Source organism: Lithobates pipiens, unplaced genomic scaffold (genome assembly GCF_037356315.1).
Source record: "Lithobates pipiens isolate NorthernLeopardFrog02 unplaced genomic scaffold, aLitPip1_a1.2 Scaffold_73, whole genome shotgun sequence".
NCBI classification, from domain to species: domain Eukaryota; kingdom Metazoa; phylum Chordata; class Amphibia; order Anura; family Ranidae; genus Lithobates; species Lithobates pipiens.
In genome coordinates this window covers 539299-559651 of record NW_027507896.1, presented here as the reverse complement: position 1 = coordinate 559651, position 20353 = coordinate 539299, and the positions used below count along the sequence as shown (strand labels likewise).

General features: G+C 55.7%; 1 protein-coding gene and 1 pseudogene across 1 annotated transcript; one reads left to right on the top strand and one right to left on the bottom strand.

The window, feature by feature from the left end:
* Positions 1-2: 2 nt before the first annotated feature.
* LOC143959399 (monocarboxylate transporter 13-like) lies at positions 3-8419 on the top strand (the record flags this gene model as incomplete). Its single annotated transcript, XM_077468036.1, is given in 4 exon segments — positions 3-162; positions 2336-2479; positions 2721-3455; positions 7988-8419. Coding segments are annotated over 4 exon segments (1440 nt in total), but the record flags the coding sequence as incomplete, so codon positions are not given.
* LOC143959388 (arf-GAP with coiled-coil, ANK repeat and PH domain-containing protein 1-like) overlaps positions 7885-20353 on the bottom strand; it is a 119756-nt pseudogene continuing 107287 nt past the window's right edge.

The following is a 20353-nucleotide window of genomic DNA, read 5'->3' as shown; positions in this document are numbered from 1 at the left end:
GTGTGGTGTTGCTCCTCTCCTGCTTCCTCCAGGCTGGACTTGTATTCGGAACGCTGCGATCATTTGGGATTTTCTTCCCGGAATTTGTGGAGTATTTTGAGTCGACCTCCAGCAGTGTTTCCTGGGTGACATCATGCGCAGTCGCCGTGCAGCAACTAATGAGTAAGTACTATAGAGTGCCTGATCTGCCCCCGCATCACGCCGCGGCCCCTCGTCCCCCTCCCGCATTATGTCGCGGCCCCCCGTCCCCTTCCCGCATCACGCCGCGGCCCCTTGTCCCCCTCCCGCATCACGCCACGGCCCCTCGTCCCCCTCCCGCATTATGTCGCGGCCCCTCGTCCCCCTCCCGCATTATGTCGCGGCCCCTCACTCCCCCTCCCGCATCACGCCGCGGCCCCTCGTCCCCCTCCCGCATTATGTCGCGGCCCCTCACTCCCCCTCCCGCATCACACCGCGGCCCCTTGTCCCCCTCCCGCATCACGCCACGGCCCCTCGTCCTCCTCCCGCATCACGCCGCGGCCCCTCACTCCCATCACGCCGCGGCCCCTCGCCCCCTCCCGCATCACGCTGTGGCCCCCTCTCTGATCACGCCACGGCCCCTCGCCCCCCTCTCTGATCACGCCGCGACCCCTCGCCCCCCTCTCTGATCACGCCGCGACCCCTCGCCCCCTGTCCCCCTCCCGCATCACGCCGCGGCCCCTTGTCTCCCTCTCTGATCACGCCGCGACTTCTCGTCCCACCTCTCGCATCACGCCGCAACCCCTCACTCCCCTTCCTGCATCACGCCGTGGCCCCTCGCCCCCTGTGCCCCTCCCGCATCACGCTGCGGCCCCCTCTCTGATCACGCCGCGACCCCTCGCCCCCCTCCCGCATCACGCCGCGGCCCCTCGCCCCCCTCCCGCATCACGCCGCGGCCCCTCGCCCCCCTCTCGCATCACGCCGCGGCCCCCCGTCCCCCTCCCGCATCACGCCGCGGCCCCTCGTCCCCCTCCCGCATCACGCCGCGGCCCCTCGTCCCCCTCCCGCATCACGCCGCGGCCCCTCGTCCCCCTCCCGCATCACGCCGCGGCCCCTCGTCCCCCTCCCGCATCACGCTGCGGCCCCTCACTCCCCTCCCGCATTACGCCGCGGCCCCTTACTCCCATCACGCCGCTGCCCCTCGCCCCCCTCCCGCATCACGCTGTGGCCCCCTCTCTGATCACGCCACGGCGCCTCGCATCACACCGCGGCCCCTCGTCCCGCTCTCTGATCACGCCGCGACCCCTCGCCCCTTGTCCCCCTCCCGCATCACGCCACGGCCCCTTGTCCCCCTCTCTGATCACGCCGCGACTTCTCGTCCCACCTCTCGCATCACGCCGCAACCCCTCACTCCCCTTCCTGCATCACGCCGCGGCCCCTCGCCCCCTGTGCCCCTCCTGCATCACGCTGCGGCCCCCTCTCTGATCACGCCGCGACCCCTCGCCCCCCTCCCGCATCACGCTGCGGCCCCTCACCTCTCTCCCGCATCACGCCGCAACCCCTTGCCCCCCTCCCGCATCACGCTGTGGCCCCCTCGCCCCCCTCCCGCATCACGCCGCGGCCCCTCACTCCCCTCTCGCATCACGCCGTAACCCCTTGCCCCCCTCCCGCATCACGCTGTGGCCCCCTCGCCCCCCTCCCGCATCACGCCGCGGCCCCTCACTCCCCTCCCGCATCACGCCGTGGCCCCTCGTCCCCTTCCCGCATCACGCCGTGGCCCCTCGTCCCCTTCCCGCATCACGCCACGGCCCCTCGCCCCCTGTCCCCCTCCCGCATCGGCCCCTCGCCCCCTGTCCCCCTCCCGCATCACGCCGCGGCCCCTTGTCCCCCTCTCTGATCACGCCGCGACCTCTCGTCCCACCTCTCCCATCACGCCGCGGCCCCTCGCCCCCCTCTCGCATTACGCCGCGGCCCCTCGCCCCCCTCTCTGATCACGCCGCAATCCCTCGTCCCCCTCTCGCATCACGCCGCGTCCCCTCGTCCCCCTCTCCCATCACGCCGCTGCCCCTCGCCCCCCTCTCTGATCACGCCGCGACTCCTCGTTGCCCTCCCACATCATGCTGCGGCCCCTCGCCCCCCTCTCTGATCACGCCGCGGTCCCTCGCCCCCCCTCCCGCATCACGCCGCGGTCCCTCGCCCCCCCTCCCGCATCACGCCGCGGTCCCTCGCCCCCCCTCCCGCATCACGCCGCGGTCCCTCGCCCCCCCTCCCGCATCACGCCGCGGTCCCTTGCCCAACCTCTCGCATCACGCCGCGGCCCCTCTTCCCCCTCATGCATCACGTACGGCCCCTCATCTCTTTTTTTTTTATTCCCCAGGCCCGCTGGGCTGTGCCCTCGCCCTCCGGTTTGGATATCGGCGGGTGGTCGCTGTGGGCGGAGTTCTCTCTTCTCTGGGGATGTTTTTGGCCTCTTTCTGCACTCACCTCTACCAGCTCTACCTCAGTATTGGAGTCGTGACAGGTAAGTCATCCCAGATGAGGCTTAGGGGGCGGGGCTTCCTTACATCTCCATCATTTCCCAGATTGTGAACTCCATGTCACCCAGCAGGGGGAGGGGTAGACTCATAGCTCCTTTCTGGGTCGCACTCTAGGGGGGGGGGCAGACTCGTAGCTCCTTTCTTGGTCACCCAGCGGTGGGGGGGGGCTGTAAATTGTGAGTATGAATTTTTTGGGGGTAACTCTTTGTCTCTTCTTCTCCGCAGGGCTCGGATGGGCATTGATCTTCTCCCCCTCGATGGCGGCCGTGTCCTCGTGTTTTTCCCGCCGGCGTACTCTGGCCACAGGGTTTGTGCTGACGGGTTGCGGGGTGTTCTCCTTCGCCCTGACGCCCCTTCTGCAGTATCTGGTGGAGAGGTACTCCTGGCGGGGTGCCATGCTCCTCCTGTCGGGGATCACCCTAAATTCAGTGCCTTGTGGGGCCCTCCTGCCTCCGGTAGGGGCGGATCCTCCACACCACCAGCGCTCTTTTTTATGGGGGTGGGAACTTCTCCGTGATTGGCCCTTTCTGCAGTACTGTCTGGCCATCACACTGATCAATGCTGCATACTTTGTGCCGTACATTCACCTGGTCGCCCACATGCGGGTGAGGGGAGTCGGAGAAAGCCAGGCGGCCATATTAATGTCCCTGGTGGGCATTGCAGATGTTTGCGGACGTTTGATTGCCGGCTGGCTGGCGGATCTCACCCCCAAACGTATCCTGCTCCACCTCAGTTTCTGGACTGGATTGACCGCGCTGGTTTTGGGGCTCCTCCCACTGGCGTGGAACGAGGTGGGGATGGGGATGGCCTGTGTGGTGTTTGGATTTTGTGCCGGAGCCCTGACCCCCGGCGTCTTCTCCTGCCTGACGTGGGTGGTGGGAACGGAGAAGGTTCTGCCTGCAATCGGACTGCTGCAGATGGTGGAGAGTGTTGGGGGACTGCTGGGACCGCCCATCTCAGGTGAGACCACCTCTGTACACTGCTTTGTGGCAGTGCTGCAAACACCATTACCAGCTCTGATTTACACAGTGCAGGATTACCAGATTACCTGAACCATCCCCTCTCCATAGGATAGGATTACTGCAACCCAGATAATAACCCGAAGGGCAGAACAGAGACTGCTAAAGAGACCAGAGAGGGGGCGGAGACTGAGAGAAGGAGAGAGAGGGCGGAGACTGAGAGGAGGAGAGAGGGGGCGGAGACTGAGAGGAGGAGAGAGGGGCGGAGACTGAGAGGAGAGAGGGGCGGAGACTGAGAGGAGGAGAGAGGGGGCGGAGACTGAGAGGAGGAGAGAGGGGGCGGTGACTGAGAGGAGGAGAGAGGGGGCGGTGACTGAGAGGAGGAGAGAGGGGGCGGGGACTGAGGAGGAGAGAGGGGGCAGAGACTGAGAGGAGGAGAGAGGGGGCGGAGACTGGTAGAGAGGAGGAGAGATGGGGCGGAGACTGGTAGAGAGGAACAGAGATAGGGGCAGAGACTGAGAGGAGGAGAGATGGGGCGGAGACTGGTAGAGAGGAGGAGAGATGGGGCATAGACTGAGGAGGAGAGATGGGGCGGAGACTGGTAGAGAGGAGGAGAAATGGGGCGGAGACTGATAGAGAGGAGGAGAAATGGGGCGGAGACTGAGAGGAGGAGAGATGGGGCGGAGACTGAGAGGAGGAGAGAGGGGCGGAGACCGGTAGAGAGGAGGAGAGATGGGGAGGAGACCGGTAGAGAGGAGGAGAGATGGGGCGGAGACGGGTAGAGAGGAGGAGAGATGGGGTGGAGACCGGTAGAGAGGAGGAGAGATGGGGCGGAGACCGGTAGAGAGGAGCAGAGATGGGGCGGGGACGGGTAGAGAGGAGGAGAGATGGGGCGGAGACGGGTAGAGAGGAGGAGAGATGGGGCGGAGACCGGTAGAGAGGAGGGGAGATGGGGCGGAGACGGGTAGGGAGGAGGGGAGATGGGGCGGAGACGGGTAGAGAGGAGGAGAGATGGGGCGGAGACCGGTAGAGAGGAGGGGAGATGGGGAGGAGACCGGTAGAGAGGAGGAGAGATGGGGCGGAGACCGGTAGAGAGGAAGAGAGATGGGGCGGAGACGGGTAGAGAGGAGGAGAGATGGGGCGGAGACCGGTAGAGAGGAGGAGAAATGGGGCGGAGACTGAGAGGAGGAGAGATGGGGCGGAGACTGAGAGGAGGAGAGATGGGGAGGAGACCGGTAGAGAGGAGGAGAGATGGGGCGGAGACGGGTAGAGAGGAGGAGAGATGGGGCGGAGACCGGTAGAGAGGAGGAGAGATGGGGCGGAGACCGGTAGAGAGGAGGAGAGATGGGGCGGGGACCGGTAGAGAGGAGGAGAGATGGGGCGGAGACGGGTAGAGAGGAGGAGAGATGGGGCGGAGACGGGTAGAGAGGAGGAGAGATGGGGCCGTGACGGGTAGAGAGGAGGAGAGATGGGGCGGAGACCGGTAGAGAGGAGGAGAGATGGGGAGGAGACCGGTAGAGAGGAGGAGAGATGGGGCGGAGACCGGTAGAGAGGAGGAGAGATGGGGAGGAGACCGGTAGAGAGGAGGAGAGTTGGGGAGGAGACCGGTAGAGAGGAGGAGAGATGGGGCGGAGACCGGTAGAGAGGAGGAGAGATGGGGCGGAGACCGGTAGAGAGGAGGAGAGATGGGGCGGAGGACCGGTAGAGAGGAGGAGAGATGGGGAGGAGACCGGTAGAGAGGAGGAGAGTTGGGGAGGAGACCGGTAGAGAGGAGGAGAGATGGGGCGGAGACCGGTAGAGAGGAGGAGAGATGGGGCGGAGACCGGTAGAGAGGAGGAGAGTTGGGGAGGAGACCGGTAGAGAGGAGGAGAGATGGGGAGGAGACCGGTAGAGAGGAGGAGAGATGGGGCGGAGACCGGTAGAGAGGAGGGGAGATGGGGAGGAGACCGGTAGAGAGGAGGAGAGATGGGGAGGAGACCGGTAGAGAGGAGGGGAGATGGGGAGGAGACCGGTAGAGAGGAGGAGAGTTGGGGAGGAGACCGGTAGAGAGGAGGGGAGATGGGGAGGAGACCGGTAGAGAGGAGGGGAGATGGGGAGGAGACCGGTAGAGGGGAGATGGGGAGGAGACCGGTAGAGAGGAGGAGAGATGGGGCGGAGACCGGTAGAGAGGAGGGGAGATGGGGAGGAGACCGGTAGAGAGGAGGAGAGATGGGGCGGAGACCGGTAGAGAGGAGGAGAGATGGGGCGGAGACCGGTAGAGAGGAGCAGAGATGGGGCGGGGACGTGTAGAGAGGAGGAGAGATGGGGCGGAGACCGGTAGAGAGGAGGAGAGATGGGGCGGAGACCGGTAGAGAGGAGCAGAGATGGGGCGGGGACGGGTAGAGAGGAGGAGAGATGGGGCGGAGACGGGTAGAGAGGAGGAGAGATGGGGCGGAGCCCGGTAGAGAGGAGGAGAGATGGGGCGGAGACGGGTAGAGAGGAGGAGAGATGGGGCGGAGACCGGTAGAGAGGAGGGGAGATGGGGAGGGAGACCGGTAGAGAGGAGGAGAGATGGGGCGGAGACCGGTAGAGAGGAGGAGAGATGGGGCGGAGACGGGTAGAGAGGAGGAGAGATGGGGCGGAGACCGGTAGAGAGGAGGAGAGATGGGGCGGAGACGGGTAGAGAGGAGGAGAGATGGGGCGGTGACGGGTAGAGAGGAGGAGAGATGGGGCGGAGACGGGTAGAGAGGAGGAGAGATGGGGCGGAGACCGGTAGAGAGGAGGAGAGATGGGGCGGAGACCGGTAGAGAGGAGGGGAGATGGGGCGGAGACCGGTAGAGAGGAGGGGAGATGGGGCGGAGACCGGTAGAGAGGAGGAGAGTTGGGGCGGAGACCGGTAGAGAGGAGGAGAGATGGGGAGGAGACCGGTAGAGAGGAGGAGAGATGGGGCGGAGACCGGTAGAGAGGAGGGGAGATGGGGAGGAGACCGGTAGAGAGGAGGGGAGATGGGGAGGAGACCGGTAGAGAGGAGGGGAGATGGGGAGGAGACCGGTAGAGAGGAGGGGAGATGGGGAGGAGACCGGTAGAGAGGAGGAGAGTTGGGGAGGAGACCGGTAGAGAGGAGGAGAGATGGGGAGGAGACCGGTAGAGAGGAGGGGAGATGGGGAGGAGACCGGTAGAGAGGAGGAGAGATGGGGCGGAGACCGGTAGAGAGGAGGAGAGATGGGGCGGAGACCGGTAGAGAGGAGGAGAGATGGGGCGGTGACGTGTAGAGAGGAGGAGAGATGGGGCGGAGACCGGTAGAGAGGAGGAGAGATGGGGCGGAGACCGGTAGAGAGGAGCAGAGATGGGGCGGGACGGGTAGAGAGGAGGAGAGATGGGGCGGAGACGGGTAGAGAGGAGGAGAGATGGGGCGGAGACGGGTAGAGAGGAGGGGAGATGGGGCGGAGACGGGTAGAGAGGAGGAGAGATGGGGCGGAGACCGGTAGAGAGGAGGGGAGATGGGGCGGAGACCGGTAGAGAGGAGGAGAGATGGGGCGGAGACCGGTAGAGAGGAGGGGAGATGGGGCGGAGACGGGTAGAGAGGAGGAGAGATGGGGCGGAGACGGGTAGAGAGGAGGAGAGATGGGACGGAGACCGGTAGAGAGGAGGAGAGATGGGGCGGAGACTGAGAGGAGGAGAGATGGGGCGGAGACTGAGAGGAGGAGAAAGGGGCGGAGACTGGTAGAGAGGAGGAGAGATGGGGAGGAGACCGGTAGAGAGGAGGGAGATGGGGAGGAGACGGGTAGAGAGGAGGAGAGATGGGGCGGAGACTGAGAGGAGGAGAGATGGGGCGGAGACTGAGAGGAGGAGAGATGGGGCGGAGACTGAGAGGAGGAGAGAGGGGCGGAGACTGAGAGGAGGAGAGATGGGGCGGAGACTGAGAGGAGGAGAGAGGGGCGGAGACTGAGAGGAGGAGAAAGGGGCGGAGACTGGTAGAGAGGAGGAGAGATGGGGAGGAGACCGGTAGAGAGGAGGGGAGATGGGGAGGAGACGGGTAGAGAGGAGGAGAGATGGGGCGGAGACGGGTAGAGAGGAGGAGAGATGGGGCGAAGACTGGTAGAGAGGAGGAGAGATGGGGCAGAGTCCGGTAGAGAGGAGAAGAGATGGGGCGGAGACCGGTAGAGAGGAGCAGAGATGGGGTGGAGACCGGTAGAGAGGAGGGGAGATGGGGCGGAGACTGGTAGAGTGGAGTAGAGATGGGTGGAGACCGGTAGAGAGGAGGAGAGATGGGGAGGAGACCGGTAGAGAGGAGGGGAGATGGGGCGGATACTGGTAGAGAGGAGGAGAGATGGGGCGGAGACCGGTAGAGAGGAGGAGAGATGGGGAGGAGACCGGTAGAGAGGAGCAGAGATGGGGCGGAGACTGGGAGAGGACCATAGCGCCATTTTCAGGAAAGGATCGACACGCAGTTGTTTGTCATGAGGCATTTATTGCAGCATAAAACATTTCATGCCGAGGTGACATCACTACATAGCTATGATGTCACGGTAATTCTCCACCTCTCTCCCATAGGCTGGCTCCGGGATTGGTCGGGGGATTTCTCGCTCTCCTTCATCATCTGTGGCCTCTTCCTCTTTCTTGGAGCCATCATCATCCTCGCCCTTCCCGGAGTTCTCTGCAGGCCAATGCCCGACCAATCGCAGACCAGAAACCAAAGCCATCAGAATCACATTCCAGCAGCCAAAGAGAGTCTGGTGGTGACCAATGGTACGAGTCGATCAGATCAGAGGGCGGAGCCAGTGGAGAATAAGGGCGGCGCCGATCTCCCGCCACATGTAACATCTTCATCTGTACACCATCTGTGCCTTAATACAGCCAACATGGCGGAACCGACTACTGGACCACGCCTAGAAAATAACAGCTCCTCCACCTGCGCTGTGACATCATCACACAATATGAACTCTGTGCTATGACGTCATCAATAAAAAGGCTATTTATTAGAAAGCAGCGTCCGAGTCATTGATCCGGAGTGGGGGGGGGGGGGCGAGGGGGCAGGGAGCTCACAAAGTGCTGAGGCGCAGATCGCAGGCTCTCCGGGACAACTTCTCCGGGGAATCCGACGCCATCAGCGAGAAATCCCGGAATATGTCCATGTAGGTCTCGTCTCCTGTGTGTGAGAGGAGGACCAATTACATACTGGTACAAGGTTACTGGGAAGGTGGGGGCTCCGCCCCATTGTGTTTCCCCCCACCATATATATATATCCACCCAGTCCTGTGTATACCCTACCTACTGTTGTATAGACCCCACCCACTTGTGTATACGCCCAACACCCGTACCCTCCCTTGTATACACCTAACACCCCCACCAACAACTGTATGCACCTGACTCCCTCACCCCAACATCTCTACACCTGACCCTTTCGCCCACTCTATCCTAGCACCGGGTCCCCCCAGGCTTTCACACATACCATCTTCAGCGCACCAAGAGCCCAATTCCCGGGGTCTTCAGTAGGAAAACTGGGAGGGGCGGGGCAGCCCTCGACTTTCTTTGTCGTACATCACGGGACACAGATCCATAATATTAACTATATCGGTATATAAGCACCTTCGGGTGATGGACACTGGCACACCCAAGACAGGACGTTCACTCCCTATATAACTCGTCCCACTACTGGGAGTACCTCAGTTTTTTCGTCAGTGTCTAAGGTGTTGGTCACGATTGAAGATATACTCTGAGGAGCTCTGCTGGAAGGACCCTTCATTGGACTGAAACCAGTTTCTACAGACCGGATCCATCCAAAGTGCCACTGAGGCCAAAGTGGATGGTACCCGGGCCTCGTATAAGAAGAGCGAGGCTTTGCCTGTAACAGCCTCTCCTTGGACTGGGTCCTGGGCTGGCCCCCCGGGACACAGTGCTTTGATCATTGCTCACATTACCATAAAGTTTTGCTGGCGGGGCGCAATACAGGTCCAAGGGAGTGGAACCCACAATAAAAAAGGAACCCGGTCCTTGAAGGTTTTCTTAACGCAGCCTGCCGTGATGGGGGAAGGTTGGATCGGTCTGTTATCAGCAGAATCTTGTGGCAAGGATAAGGTAAGGGAAGGAGCCTAGGAACTGTAAAAAGAGAGTACAGCTGCTGATCACACAGGAGCGGTGGGGGCACGTAAGGCGCTGTATACAGGCATTCCCAAAGAGAAGAAATGCATTTTACTCAGCACCAGGCTGAACTTTATTAGCAGCATTGTATTGCTGGACTATTGTTCAGCAAGTAGTGCATTTACCTAGTGCCTCTGCTTTTGTAGGACTATGCCTCCCAAAAAGGCCAGTGCAGACACCTCAAAAAAGGTACCTAAAGCATCACCTCCAGGCGCTGGGGACTCTAGTCATGCCTCCACATCATCATCTTCTCCTGAAATACCAGCATTGGCTAGCCAGGGTGAGCAATTGGAACCAGTGGGTGTTGCAGCTGCTTCTAACATTTCAGCCCCTGTATACGTGACTGAAGATGCCTTTTTCTCCGCCCTTCTGGGGCTAGAAGAGAGACTGGGGGCTTTAGTCGCATCTTCCATCCCAAGGTATAGGAAGCGTGGTAGATCCACCTCAGACCCTTTATCAGGGGAACAGTGAGTGGAGGTTGAGCTATTCTGATCGGGGGATCAGGAGGAAAGGCAATCCAATGACTCCTCTTCTAAGGAATCAACGGTGAATCTCTAAGCCCCTTGTACACACGGTCGGAAATTCTGACGGAAAAATGTCCAATCGGACCGTGTTGTCAGATAATCCGACCGTGTGTGGGGTTCCATCTGACTTTTTCCGTCGGAATGTACGACCAACAAAGTTTGAGAGCCGGATATAAAATTTTCCCACAACATGATCAAGTCCGATCGTTTGTAGAGAATTCCGATCGGACAAAGTACCACGCATGCTCAGATCAAATTACGAGACCAAAGCTATTGGCTACTAGCCTGAACGTAGTCCAGTCGTAACGAGTGAACGTCATCACGTTCCGAACGATCGGATTTTCCGACAACTTTGTCCGACCGTGTGCATGCGCAACACCAGTTTCGGACAAAATCCGTCTGAAAAAATTCCAACGGATTTTGTGGTCGGAATTTTCCGAACGTGTGTACGGGGGCTTACAGAAATGGTTCGTTCTGCTTTCAAGCTGCCCCTAATTGAGTCAGCCGAAAGTTCAGTTTCTTCTTTGGGTTCCTTAAAACTTCCACAGACTTTGCATGCGTTTCCCGTCCATGCATTACTGGAACAGCTTATTTATGCTGAATGGGATCACCCGGATCAGCATTTTCTCCCTCCAAAAAGGGTTTTCAGTACTTTATCCCATGGAGGAGAAATTCACCAAAAGATGGAATGCACCAGCAGTTGATGCTGCGATTTCCAGTGGGAATAAAAGTCGAACTTGTCCGGTAGACAATGCTCAAATGCTTAAGGATCAAACGGATAAAAGATTGGAATTCCTGATTAAATACTCTATTTCTTTGGCAGGTGCAGTTACTCCTGCAGTGCCTGCAGTCGCTGCAATAGGCATTGGTCAATCCCTGAAGGACCAGTTTAGACAGACCTTTAAGGAGGTTCCTGTACAACAGGCCCGGGACTTGGTCGAGCTGCCAAGAGAACGTTATGTTTTGCTATTGACGCCATTAAAGATTCTATTCACCAGGCACCTCGCCTTGCGCTTGCGCACATGCGTAGGATCCTGTGGTTGAAAAATTGGTCAGCTGAAGCACCATGCAAAAGGCTCCTCACTGGTTTTCCTTTTCATGGGGATTGGCTATTTGGGGAGGATTTGGACAAATATATCCAAAAGATTTAAAGTGGGAAGAGTACTTTTTTTGCTAGTCAAAAGAAGGAATAAACGCCCTTCATTTAAGCGGGCTCCTTCTCCAGCGCCAGGGATATTTGCCTCTAGGCAGTCACGATGGCCTCTGCCGTCAGAGTCTAGAGGAAAGCCTCACGGTCAGGCCCAGGCCAAGAAGAAGACCTAGGAGTAGAAACCTGCCTTGCCTTGCGCTTGTGCTAGTGCACGTGCGTAGGATCCTGCGGTTGAAAAATTGGTCAGCTGAAGCAACATGCAAAAGGCTCCTAACTGGTTTTCCTTTTCATGGGGATTGGCTATTTGGGGAGGATTTGGACAAATACATCCAAAAGATTTAAAGTGGGACGAGTACTTTTTTGCTAGTCAATAGAAGGAATAAGCGCCCTTCGTTTAAGCGATGGCCTCTGCCGTCAGAGTCTAGAGAAAAGCCTCACAGTCAGGCCCAGGCCAAGAAGAAGGCCTGGGGGTGGAAACCTGAAAAAAAGAATTCTAAAGCCTCATTATGAAGGGGCGCACCCGCTCGCCAGGGTGGGGGGGGAGACTTCTGCAGTTCTCAGAAGTCTGGCAGGAGGAAATTCAGGACAGATGGGTCATCTCTATGATAGCTCTAGGGTAAAAACGAGTTTCCACCGCCTCGTTTTCTGAGGTCAAACTTTCCCCAAAGATCCAGGGAAAAGGCGATCTCGGTTTCAGGCATTAGACCGATTACTGGCTCAGGGAGCGATCATACAAATCCCCACAGAAGAGATAGGTTTGGGGTTCTTTTTCAAACCTCTTCACGGTACCAAAACCGAATGGAGATGTCAGACCCATTCTAGATCTAAATCAATTCCTGAAGGTCCGCTCTTTTCGCATGGAGTCGGTGGGATTCTATCCTACAAGGAGGAGAACTTCTGGTGTCAATCGACATCAGGGATGCATATCTGAATGGTCCTATATTTCCCGCTCACCAAAGGTTTCTGCGGTTCGCGGTAGAACAGCATCATCTTCAGTTTGTAGCCTTGCCCTTCGGGCTGTCTACAGCACCCCCCGGGGTATTTACAAAGGTTCTGGCTCCACCTCTAGCCAGGCTAAGGGCGCAGGGCATAACAATCCTGGCATACCTGGACGATCTATTGCTAATAGACCAGTCGGTGGCCCGTTTGGAGCAAAGCGTGCGCATTACAACCAAATACCTGGAATATCTAGGTCGGGTTCTCAACCTAGAGAAGTCTTCCTTAAAACCACTAAAAAGGCTGCAGTACTTCGGTCCCGATCATAGACACAGCCCAGAAAAAGGTGTTCTTGCCTCAGGTAAAGATCAATGCCATAGGAGAACTGGTGCAAATTGGTCAGGTTGATAAGCGATCCCTCCATTCACCTTTGCATGAGACTGTTAAGAAAGATGGTGGCTTCATTTGAAGCGGTTCCCTATGCCCAGTTCCATTCGAGGCTGTTGCAAAACAACAGCCTCTCTGCTTGGAACAAAACGGTTCAAGCTCTAGATTTGCCAATGCGGCTGTCCCTGAGAGTGTCCCAGAGCCTCAGTTGGTGGTTGCCAACCCAGAATCTGCTGAATGGAAAATCCTTCAGACCAGTTATCTGGAAGGTGGTAATGACAGGTGCCAGCCCTTCAGGTTGGGGAGCAATACTAGAGAAGACAACTGTCCAGGGACTGTGGTCAAGAACCGAAAAAGAACTTTGCCCATCAATATCCATCGAGATCCGGGCAGCAGGTCTGGCTCTGAAGGCCTGGACATTCAGGTTATGGGGTTGTCCTGTCAGGATCCAATCCGACAATGCCACAGCTGTGGCTTCTATCACCAAGGGGGCACCAAGAGTCCCGCAGCACAGAGGGAGGTGAACCATATTCTATCACCAAGGGGGCACCAAGAGTCTCACAGAGGGAGGTGAACCATATTCTATCACCAAGGGGGCACCAACAGTCTCACAGAGGGAGGTGAACCATATTCTATCACCAAGGGGGCACCAAGAGTCTCACAGAGGGAGGCGAACCATATTCTATCACCAAGGGGGCACCAAGAGTCTCACAGCACAGAGGGAGGTGAACCATATTCTATCACCAAGGGGGCACCAAGAGTCTCACAGAGGGAGGTGAACCATATTCTATCACCAAGGGGGCACCAAGAGTCTCACAGAGGGAGGTGAACCATATTCTATCACCAAGGGGGCACCAAGAGTCTCACAGAGGGAGGTGAACCATATTCTATCACCAAGGGGGCACCAAGAGTCTCACAGAGGGAGGTGAACCATATTCTATCACCAAGGGGGCACCAAGAGTCTCACAGAGGGAGGTGAACCATATTCTATCACCAAGGGGGCACCAAGAGTCTCACAGCACAGAGGGAGGTGAACCATATTCTATCACCAAGGGGGCACCAAGAGTCTCACAGAGGGAGGTGAACCATATTCTATCACCAAGGGGGCACCAACAGTCTCACAGAGGGAGGTGAACCATATTCTATCACCAAGGGGGCACCAAGAGTCTCACAGAGGGAGGCGAACCATATTCTATCACCAAGGGGGCACCAAGAGTCTCACAGAGGGAGGCGAACCATATTCTATCACCAAGGGGGCACCAAGAGTCTCACAGAGGGAGGTGAACCATATTCTATCACCAAGGGGGCACCAAGAGTCTCACAGAGGGAGGTGAACCATATTCTATCACCAAGGGGGCACCAACAGTCTCACAGAGGGAGGTGAACCATATTCTATCACCAAGGGGGCACCAACAGTCTCACAGCACAGAGGGAGGTGAACCATATTCTATCACCAAGGGGGCACCAAGAGTCTCACAGAGGGAGGTGAACCATATTCTATCACCAAGGGGGCACCAACAGTCTCACAGAGGGAGGTGAACCATATTCTATCACCAAGGGGGCACCAAGAGTCTCACAGAGGGAGGCGAACCATATTCTATCACCAAGGGGGCACCAAGAGTCTCACAGAGGGAGGTGAACCATATTCTATCACCAAGGGGGCACCAAGAGTCTCACAGAGGGAGGTGAACCATATTCTATCACCAAGGGGGCACCAACAGTCTCACAGCACAGAGGGAGGTGAACCATATTCTATCACCAAGGGGGTACCAAGAGTCTCACAGAGGGAGGTGAACCATATTCTATCACCAAGGGGGCACCAAGAGTCTCACAAAGGGAGGTGAACCATATTCTATCACCAAGGGGGCACCAAGAGTCTCACAGAGGGAGGTGAACCATATTCTATCACCAAGGGGGTACCAAGAGTCTCACAGAGGGAGGTGAACCATATTCTATCACCAAGGGGGCACCAAGAGTCTCACAGAGGGAGGTGAACCATATTCTATCACCAAGGGGGCACCAAGAGTCTCACAGAGGGAGGTGAACCATATTCTATCACCAAGGGGGCACCAAGAGTCTCACAGCACAGAGGGAGGTGAACCATATTCTATCACCAAGGGGGCACCAAGAGTCTCACAGAGGGAGGTGAACCATATTCTATCACCAAGGGGGCACCAACAGTCTCACAGAGGGAGGTGAACCATATTCTATCACCAAGGGGGCACCAAGAGTCTCACAGAGGGAGGCGAACCATATTCTATCACCAAGGGGGCACCAAGAGTCTCACAGAGGGAGGTGAACCATATTCTATCACCAAGGGGGCACCAAGAGTCTCACAGCACAGAGGGAGGTGAACCATATTCTATCACCAAGGGGGCACCAAGAGTCTCACAGAGGGAGGCGAACCATATTCTATCACCAAGGGGGCACCAAGAGTCTCACAGAGGGAGGTGAACCATATTCTATCACCAAGGGGGCACCAAGAGTCTCACAGCACAGAGGGAGGTGAACCATATTCTATCACCAAGGGGGCACCAAGAGTCTCACAGCACAGAGGGAGGTGAACCATATTCTATCACCAAGGGGGCACCAAGAGTCTCACAGAGGGAGGTGAACCATATTCTATCACCAAGGGGGCACCAAGAGTCTCACAGAGGGAGGTGAACCATATTCTATCACCAAGGGGGCACCAAGAGTCTCACAGCACAGAGGGAGGTGAACCATATTCTATCACCAAGGGGGCACCAAGAGTCTCACAGAGGGAGGTGAACCATATTCTATCACCAAGGGGGCACCAAGAGTCTCACAGAGGGAGGTGAACCATATTCTATCACCAAGGGGGCACCAAGAGTCTCACAGAGGGAGGTGAACCATATTCTATCACCAAGGGGGCACCAAGAGTCTCACAGAGGGAGGTGAACCATATTCTATCACCAAGGGGGCACCAAGAGTCTCACAGAGGGAGGTGAACCATATTCTATCACCAAGGGGGCACCAACAGTCTCACAGAGGGAGGCGAACCATATTCTATCACCAAGGGGGCACCAAGAGTCTCACAGAGGGAGGTGAACCATATTCTATCACCAAGGGGGCACCAAGAGTCTCACAGAGGGAGGTGAACCATATTCTATCACCAAGGGGGCACCAAGAGTCTCACAGAGGGAGGTGAACCATATTCTATCACTAAGGGGGCACCAAGAGTCTCACAGAGGGAGGTGAACCATATTCTATCACCAAGGGGGCACCAAGAGTCTCACAGAGGGAGGTGAACCATATTCTATCACCAAGGGGGCACCAAGAGTCTCACAGCACAGAGGGAGGTGAACCATATTCTATCACCAAGGGGGCACCAAGAGTCTCACAGCACAGAGGGAGGTGAACCATATTCTATCACCAAGGGGGCACCAAGAGTCTCACAGAGGGAGGTGAACCATATTCTATCACCAAGGGGGCACCAAGAGTCTCACAGAGGGAGGTGAACCATATTCTATCACCAAGGGGGCACCAAGAGTCTCACAGAGGGAGGTGAACCATATTCTATCACCAAGGGGGCACCAAGAGTCTCACAGCACAGAGGGAGGTGAACCATATTCTATCACCAAGGGGGCACCAAGAGTCTCACAGAGGGAGGTGAACCATATTCTATCACCAAGGGGGCACCAAGAGTCTCACAGAGGGAGGTGAACCATATTCTATCACCAAGGGGGCACCAAGAGTCTCACAGAGGGAGGTGAACCATATTCTATCACCAAGGGGGCACCAAGAGTCTCACAGAGGGAGGTGAACCATATTCTATCACCAAGGGGGCACCAACAGTCTCACAGAGGGAGGCGAACCATATTCTATCACCAAGGGGGCACCAAGAGTCTCACAGAGGGAGGTGAACCATATTCTATCACCAAGGGGGCACCAAGAGTCTCACAGAGGGAGGTGAACCATATTCTATCACCAAGGGGGCACCAAGAGTCTCACAGAGGGAGGTGAACCATATTCTATCACCAAGGGGGCACCAAGAGTCTCACAGAGGGAGGTGAACCATATTCTATCACCAAGGGGGCACCAAGAGTCTCACAGAGGGAGGTGAACCATATTCTATCACCAAGGGGGCACCAAGAGTCTCACAGCACAGAGGGAGGTGAACCATATTCTATCACCAAGGGGGCACCAAGAGTCTCACAGCACAGAGGGAGGTGAACCATATTCTATCACCAAGGGGGCACCAAGAGTCTCACAGAGGGAGGTGAACCATATTCTATCACCAAGGGGGCACCAAGAGTCTCACAGAGGGAGGTGAACCATATTCTATCACCAAGGGGGCACCAAGAGTCTCACAGAGGGAGGTGAACCATATTCTATCACCAAGGGGGCACCAAGAGTCTCACAGCACAGAGGGAGGTGAACCATATTCTATCACCAAGGGGGCACCAAGAGTCTCACAGAGGGAGGTGAACCATATTCTATCACCAAGGGGGCACCAAGAGTCTCACAGAGGGAGGTGAACCATATTCTATCACCAAGGGGGCACCAAGAGTCTCACAGAGGGAGGTGAACCATATTCTATCACCAAGGGGGCACCAAGAGTCTCACAGAGGGAGGTGAACCATATTCTATCACCAAGGGGGCACCAACAGTCTCACAGAGGGAGGCGAACCATATTCTATCACCAAGGGGGCACCAAGAGTCTCACAGAGGGAGGTGAACCATATTCTATCACCAAGGGGGCACCAAGAGTCTCACAGAGGGAGGTGAACCATATTCTATCACCAAGGGGGCACCAAGAGTCTCACAGAGGGAGGTGAACCATATTCTATCACCAAGGGGGCACCAAGAGTCTCACAGAGGGAGGTGAACCATATTCTATCACCAAGGGGGCACCAAGAGTCTCACAGAGGGAGGTGAACCATATTCTATCACCAAGGGGGCACCAAGAGTCTCACAGCACAGAGGGAAGTGAACCATATTCTATCTTGGGCAGAAAGTAACGTTCTGTGCCTATCTGCAGTTTTTATTCCGGGAGTAGAGAATTGGTAGGCGGACTACTTGAGTCACCAGCAGTTGTTCCCGGGGTAATGGTCCCTTTACCCCCCCCCCCCCCCCCGACACTTTCCTGGCTATTTGCCAAAGATGGGGGAATCCGGACGTAGATATTCTGGCTTCCAGGTCAAGGCATTCAAGTCAAGGCGCACTTTACCAGATCGGTTAGTGCTTCTTGGGCAGTGCATCACCAGGCCTCCATGGCCGCAACTTGGCCTTCAGTACATACATTCGCCAAGTTTTATCAGCTGGATGTAAAAAGGCACGAGGATACAGTGCCTTGCGAAAGTATTCACCCCCCTTGAACTTTTCAACCTTTTGCCACATTTCAGGCTTCAAACATAAAGATATAAAATGTTTATTTTTTGTGAAGAATCACCAACAAGTGGGACACAATTGTGAAGTGGAACGAAATCTATTGGATATTTGAAACTTTTTTAACTAATAAAAAAATGAAAAGTGGGGCGTGCAAAAGTATTCGGCCCCCCTTGCGTTAATACTTTGTAGAGCCCCCTTTTGCTGCGATTACAGCTGCAAGTCTCTTGGGGTGTCTCTATCAGTTTTGCACATCGAGAGACTGAAATTCTTGCCCATTCTTCCTTGCAAAACAGCTGGAGCTCAGTGAGGTTGGATGGAGAGCGTTTGTGAACAGCAGTTTTCAGCTCTTTCCACAGATTCTCGATTGGATTCAGGTCTGGACTTTGACTTGGCCATTCTAACACCTGGATACGTTTATTTGTGAACCATTCCTTTGTAGATTTTGCTGTATGTTTGGGATCATTGTCTTGTTGGAAGATAAATCTCTGTCCCAGTTTCAGGTCTTTTGCAGACTCCAACAGGTTTTCATCCAGAATGGTCCTGTATTTGGCTGCATCCATCTTCCCCTCAATTTTAACCATCTTCCCTGTCCCTGCTGAAGAAAAGCAGGCCCAAACCATGATGCCGCCACCACCATGTGTGACAGTGGGGATGGTGTGTTGATGGTGATGAGCTGTGTTGCATATCGTTTTGCATTGTGGGCAAAAAGTTGGATTTTGGTTTCATGTGACCAGAGCACCTTCTTCCACATGTTTGGTGTGTCTCCCAGGTGGCTTGTGGCAAACTTTAGACAAGACTTTTTATGGATATCTTTGAGAAATGGCTTTCTTCTTGCCACTCTTCCATAAAGGGCAGATTTGTGCAGTGTACGACTGATTGTTGTCCTATGGACAGACTCTCCCACCTCAGCTGTAGTTCTCTGCAGTTCATCCAGAGTGATCATGGGCCTCTTGGCTGCATCTCTGATCAGTCTTCTCCTTGTCTGAGCTGAAAGTTTAGAGGGACGGCCAGGTCTTGGTAGATTTGCAGTGGTCTGATACTCCTTCCATTTCAAAATGATCGCTTGCACAGTGCTCCTTGGGATGTTTAAAGCTTGGGAAATCTTTTTTGTATCCAAATCCGGCTTTAAACTTCTCCACAACAGTATTACGGACCTGCCTGGTGTGTTCCTTGGTCTTCATGATGCTCTCTGCGCTTTCAACAGAACCCTGAGACTATCACAGAGCAGGTGCATTTATACAGAGACTTGATTACACACAGGTGGATTCTATTTATCACCATCAGTCATTTAGGACAACATTGGATCATTCAGAGATCCTCGCTGAACTTCTGGAGGGAGTTTGCTGCACTGAAAGTAAAGGGGCCGAATAATTTTGCACGCCCCACTTTTCAGTTTTTTATTTGCTAAAAAAGTTTAAAATATCCAATAGATTTCGTTCCACTTCACAATTGTGTCCCACTTGTTGGTGATTCTTCACAAAAAATTACAATTTTATATCTTTATGTTTGAAGCCTGAAATGTGGCAAAAGGTTGAAAAGTTCAAGGGGGCCGAATACTTTCACAAGGCACTGTATCTCCTTTGGGTGCAGTGTGCTGCAGGCAGCAGTATAGGTCCTCAAGTCTGGGGGCGCCCTGCGGGTTGTGTCTCCCTCCCCTCAAATAGCATTGCTATGGGACGGCCCATATATATATTGAATACTGACCCGTGATGTACGATAAAGAAGATAGGATTTTTATAACAGCTTCCCTGTAAAATCCTTTTCTTGGAGTACATCACGGGACACAGAGCTCCCGCCCCCTCTTTTGGGATTTGTGTATATTGCTTTGCTACAAAAACTGAGGTACTCCTGGTAGGAGGAGGGGTTATATAGGGAGTGAACTTCCTGTTTTGGGTATACCAGTGTCCATCACCTGAAGGTGCCTATATAACCATATAGATAATACTATGGGTCTGTGTCCCGTGATGTACTCCTAGAAATGGATTTTACAGGTAAGCGGTTATAAAAATCCTATTTTTTCCCAGATAAAGTCACTATTTTCATATCAGCGTTCCCAGGTTCTGGAGGGGCCTTGAAGATGCTGAAGGTAGGGGTGGCTGCATTATAGTGTGGATACAATGTGTAATCCTAATGGTGGGCATGGGGACGTATCCTAACCCCCCATTCCTATCCCAACAGCATGACCCCCCATATCACTTTCTGACCACCATGTGAAATTCCTACCCCCCCCCCCCCCAACATCCCTTTCCCACCAATGTGACCCACCACATCCCTTTACTGTCACTGTAACCCCACATCCCACTCCCGCCAATGTGACCCACCACATCCCTTTCCTGCCACTGTAACCCCACATCCCACTCCCACCAATGTTACCCTCCACATCCCTTTCCTGCCACTGTAACCCCACATCCCTCTCCCACCAATGTGACC